The following is a 4,898-nucleotide window of genomic DNA, read 5'->3' on the forward strand; positions in this document are numbered from 1 at the left end:
AAAAAAAAAAAAAAAAAAAAAAAAAAAAAAAAAAAAAAAAAAAAAAAAAAAATGGCTTCCCATGGTATAAATCATATTCAGTACAACAGTAAACTACTCTACTGGATGGAGTTCCTGTTTGCTTCTGGAACTGTTAGCAGCTACATGTATTTGTCTGCCAAAACTTCCCAGGCATTTTATGTGACTTTTAGGAATAAAAAAAAGGTTTCAAAGAAAGCAATGATAAGTAGAGACTTAGGCTCAACAGATAATGAACCTGAAATAATTTGGGCTTTTAAGGAAGCAGAGAGGAATATAAAGAAAGAACTGTAAAATGAAGAATAACGTTAAATACATCATTGTCTCCAAAATGCAGTGTGTATGACGATTCATTGGGATTTTAGAAGAAAATATGATTTCTACTTTATCTCATACTCTGTTAATACAGTGGTGCATGTGTATGGTTATAAATAACATATTATGGGTACATAATAAAAAACGCTTGAAAATCCCTGAGCTAGTGCCCCAGCTTTGCCACTTACAAGTTTTGGACCTCAGGCAAGTCATTTCATTTCTCCAAACTTCAATTTTATCATCAGTCTCCTAGAAGTTTTGCCTCTAGAAAGAGAATTATTTTGAGGATTAAATGAAATACTGCTATGTGTATGGTCTGGCTCAGTATCTGGCCTAGAATAAAGGCACAATTAATGATACTCGTTATTTGTTATGAAATCAAGGAAAAATTTTAAATGGGGAATTTACCTTTAAAGAATCTCTGCAAGGTCAGTAACTCTGCCTGGTTATTACCAGGAAATGCTGCTTTAATGTAAGAAAAATCACAGAGCCACAGATGGAGCTACCTGCCACCATGTTGCCATACCCATAGGGACTGACCAGCAGCAGGTCTGTAACATGCCAGATATAGGTCCCTTCCTCAAAAAGGAGATCTACCAGTGTGCATTTCTACCGAGAGTTCACAGAACTGTGGATGGAATGTCTTGTCAGTGCCCTTTGGAAAAGACATCTTCCCATCCACCCTTGCCCTATTCTTTTTTTTTTTTAAGGCTCCAAACTACTAAACTGCTACTACTAGTACTTGATCTGTTTATTACACATCCAACTCTCAGAGCTTATGAGTGACCTCTGAGTCCTCTCCTTGGATTCTGGTTGTAGCTTCTTGAAAGCTCCCTTCCATCATCTGATACTGTACATTGCATGGTGCCATGCAATTTGTGGACCACTTTCCACATCTTTTATTGCATCATATTCACAGGATTTAGGCAACACTTCCTCAGAAGTACTCTCTTAACTTCATTCGAAGGAATATATGTAATTACTTATGTTCTTCCATCCCCAATTATAATAAGGTTATAGAAAGCAAAGTAAGAAAAATAAAGAGATTATTTACTGTTGGGTTTCTCAGAACTTTCAGACATATTAATATGCACTGTGAATTTTCAAGGCAAGGCAAATGTCTGCAGTGTATGCAGGGGAGATCCTGGTCTCTGGTCACACAGCTAGTATATGATATATAGAGAGCTCAAGCCTTATTTTTGGTCTTTTCTTTGACCAGGGGCAGTTCCTATTCATGCTGCCCTGGAACTGATGGTAAGACCACAGTTTCTTTGGAATCTAAGATAGCTGACCTTTAGAAATTGATTGTTGGAGTGTGTAAGTCAGATCCCGTCTTTTTTTTTTTTTTTTTTTGAGACAGAGTTTTGCTGTTGTGGCCCAGGCTGGAGTGCAGGGGCGCAATCTCAGCTCACTGCAGCCTCCGCCTCCCGGGTTTAAGCAATTCTTCTGTCCCAGCTTCCCAAATGACTTGGACTACAGGAGCCCGCCATCATGCCCAGATAATTTTCATATTTTTAGCAGAGAGAGGGTTTCACCATATTGGCCAGGCTGGTCTTGAACTCCTAACTTGTGATCCACCCATGTCGGCCTCACAAAGTGCTGGGATTACAAAGGCATGAGTCACCATGCCCAGCCAGATACGGTCTTTTGACAGTGGGACCAGCTCATTTTGCTAACTCCAACTTGAAGATCCTCACAAGCCTTGCAGTTCCATTTATATCCTAAATTTTATATTTTATCAGGAAATCAAGACCTAGTACCAGTACCTCATACATAGACTTGATCTGCCTTTCAGGAATGAGGTGTGTTCTCAGTTATTTCCACAAAAATCAAAACAGTAATATTGTTAGTGCATGCTCTCTCAAGGGCTGAAGGCTCCAGCCTGTATGTTCTTAGTTTGCCTCATTATTACATGGGGAGTCTTCTATATATCCTTTATCTTTCTGTTATACGTTTAACTTCTCTAGAGTTTTCTTTACCAAAGTCCTTTTCCAAAGCTAAGAACATGGAATGCACTTCAGTTCGTAACATTTTTATAGCTTTGCGTTGAGAACATGTAGTCTACTCAGTCTTCTATTCTATTAGATACTCTCTTACGATATTCTTAATTTGTTTTTAACCATCAATGTGATCAGTCATTTTTTTCAATATGGATTTTATGGCTTTTCTGTAATTACCTTCCAGATATTTTTGCTCTCCTTCAATTCTGAAATGGATCTTTTATTTTCTTAGTCATAGATACCTAATTATTCAGTGGTTTTGAACTTAGCATCTATGAGGTTTTGTGCAAATTACTTAACCTTTGCTTCAGTTTCCTCTTCCTGTAAAATGTTGATGATAATAGGCCCTAACTCAGAGGAGTTAAATGAACTAATGCACTCAAAGAGCGCTCAGAGCCTGACCCATCATTAGTATCGTCCATGGTGACTTGGAGATGCTCCTGTGCCTTGCAGTGTTGGTAGGACAGCAGGAAGCAGGTGCCAGGCAGTAAGGGAGCATGGAGTATATCTGTCTCTGGGCTCAAGGTGCTGCCTCTAGGTCCTCAGGGAGAAGACCTGTCGTGTGCCTGCCAGGCCTCCTTTCAGTGTACCCATCTTCTCCCGCGTTGTTCCTTTTGCTGCCCCATTGCTTGTTAATTTCCCTTTATTTGCCGCTGAAAGTGTAGAGGAAATCAGTAGAAACTAAGCAGAATTTTGCATCATTTTTGGTTGGAGATTGACTGGTTTTTTTGTAGGGGGCGGGGGGGTGAAGAGGACAGAGTCTCACTCTGTTGCCCAGGCTGGAGTGCAGTGGCGCAATCTCAGCTCACTGTAACCTCTCGGGCTCAAGCAATTCCATGCCTCAACCTCCCAAGTAGCTTGGATTACAGGTGTGCACCACCATACCCTGCTAATTTTTGTATTTTTAATAGAGGCGGTATTGGCCAGGCTAGTCTTGAACTCCTGACCTCAGGTGATCCACCCGCCTTGGCCTCCCAAAGTATTGGCATTACAGGCGTGAGCCACCGCGCCCAGCCAGAAATTGACATTTTAAAGTAATTTAACTACTTTAGTAACAAGTGGTAAGTAGAATTTTCAATTCTTAACCATCTGTCCAGTCTCTGCAGATGAGCCAAGTTTCCCAGCATAGCCCAGCTGTCCTAAGTGCATACATCAGGTGAGCAAGTCAGGCAGGTAGACCTTGTGTCTACCCTGCTACATTGTAGGTTCTTGGTAGGAGAAATGTATTAAATACAGTAATAGAAAAACGTCAGAGGAAATTTTAGGATATTTTTCAGTTGAATATTCTGTTGACTGTAGATTTTGTTTTTGTGTTTTACTTTCTTTTTTTTATTTACCCCCAGATGAAATTCTGGTTAGATACTTTCCCAAGCATCTAATCTATAAGAAATCCTGTTTTCCTCATTTTCACCTAGTTTTCTCTGGAGTGGGAAAAGTCTAAATGTGTGGGTTTTTTTTTTTTCCTCATTGAGTCTAAAGCATAGATTTGCACTTTCAGGTAACAGTATTGGAAAAAGTATGAGGAATTCTTCTCAACACAATTAAGGATAAATTAGAGCCAGGTATTCCAGCAATGTCTTATTCTGAATTTCGCCACCTGTAAAACTTGCACAGTGGAGAGTACTGTAGAAATTGGCCATGCCATTGTTCATTGACTTTTTACCAATAAGGTCTTTTCTTTTTAACTACACAGGTTGAATGATCCTAAAATGTCTGAAACGGAGCGCCAGTCCATGGAAAGTGAGCGCGCGGACCGCAGCCTGTTTGTCCAAGAGCTCCTTCTGTCCACTTTAGTGCGTGAAGAGAGCTCGTCCTCAGACGAGGATGATCGGGGGGAGATGGCAGATTTTGGTGCTATGGGCTGTGTAGATATTATGCCTTTAGATGTTGCTTTAGAAAACCTAAATTTAAAAGAGAGTAATAAAGGAAATGAGCCTCCACCACCTCCTCTTTGATGACATCCCAATTCGCAGACAATGTCCTCTGTGCTGTATTTGCCAATGAAAGTGGACAACAACTATCTTGGGTTTGTTTGGTGATTGTAATTTCAGGTCTGTCACTCTTGTTACATTGTGTACATTCAAAAGGAAGAGAGAAAATATATATGATAATCATTTCCACTTAACTAATTTTTACTTCTAGCAGGTAAATGTAGGTAGCAGTGCAGGGGTGATCTCTGCTTCCTGTACCTTGACATGCAAAAGGCTCTCCTAATATTCCACATTCAAACTGAAGAGGAAAATTGAAATCTCTAATGAAGCTGCTGTGTGTATTTATGAATATTAATGAATAAAAACTGCTTGGATGGTTTACCTTAACTACTGCATGAGGTTTTTTGCAGCGTGCATGAGTTTTAGTGACCTTGTTATTTAAAAAATTAAATACAAGGAGTAAAACTTAAAAAAAAAAATACAAAGCCCAAAGCTTTCCCAAACATTATTCAATGGTTACACTGCGAAGTAGCTTTTGAATAATATCTGCCTGAATCACCTTTCTTTGTGTGCCTCCTACGCACAAAGCCAGCTCTGCAGTGGAATCTGGGGATTGTAGCCGGGTGTGGCACTC

General features: G+C 39.8%; 1 protein-coding gene across 1 annotated transcript in view; it reads left to right on the forward strand.

The window, feature by feature from the left end:
* The window catches only part of KCMF1 (potassium channel modulatory factor 1), an 89,346-nt gene extending 84,695 nt beyond the window's left edge, over positions 1-4,651 (forward strand). Inside the window, 1 exon segment of the mRNA XM_017514948.2 lies at positions 4,027-4,651. Within this exon segment, the coding sequence (XP_017370437.2) occupies positions 4,027-4,288 (262 nt within the window). The 3' untranslated portion in view covers positions 4,289-4,651.
* The last annotated feature ends 247 nt before the right edge of the window (positions 4,652-4,898 follow it).

The sequence above is a fragment of the Cebus imitator genome, unplaced genomic scaffold, assembly GCF_001604975.1.
Source record: "Cebus imitator isolate Cc_AM_T3 unplaced genomic scaffold, Cebus_imitator-1.0 Scaffold539, whole genome shotgun sequence".
Lineage (NCBI taxonomy): Eukaryota > Metazoa > Chordata > Mammalia > Primates > Cebidae > Cebus > Cebus imitator.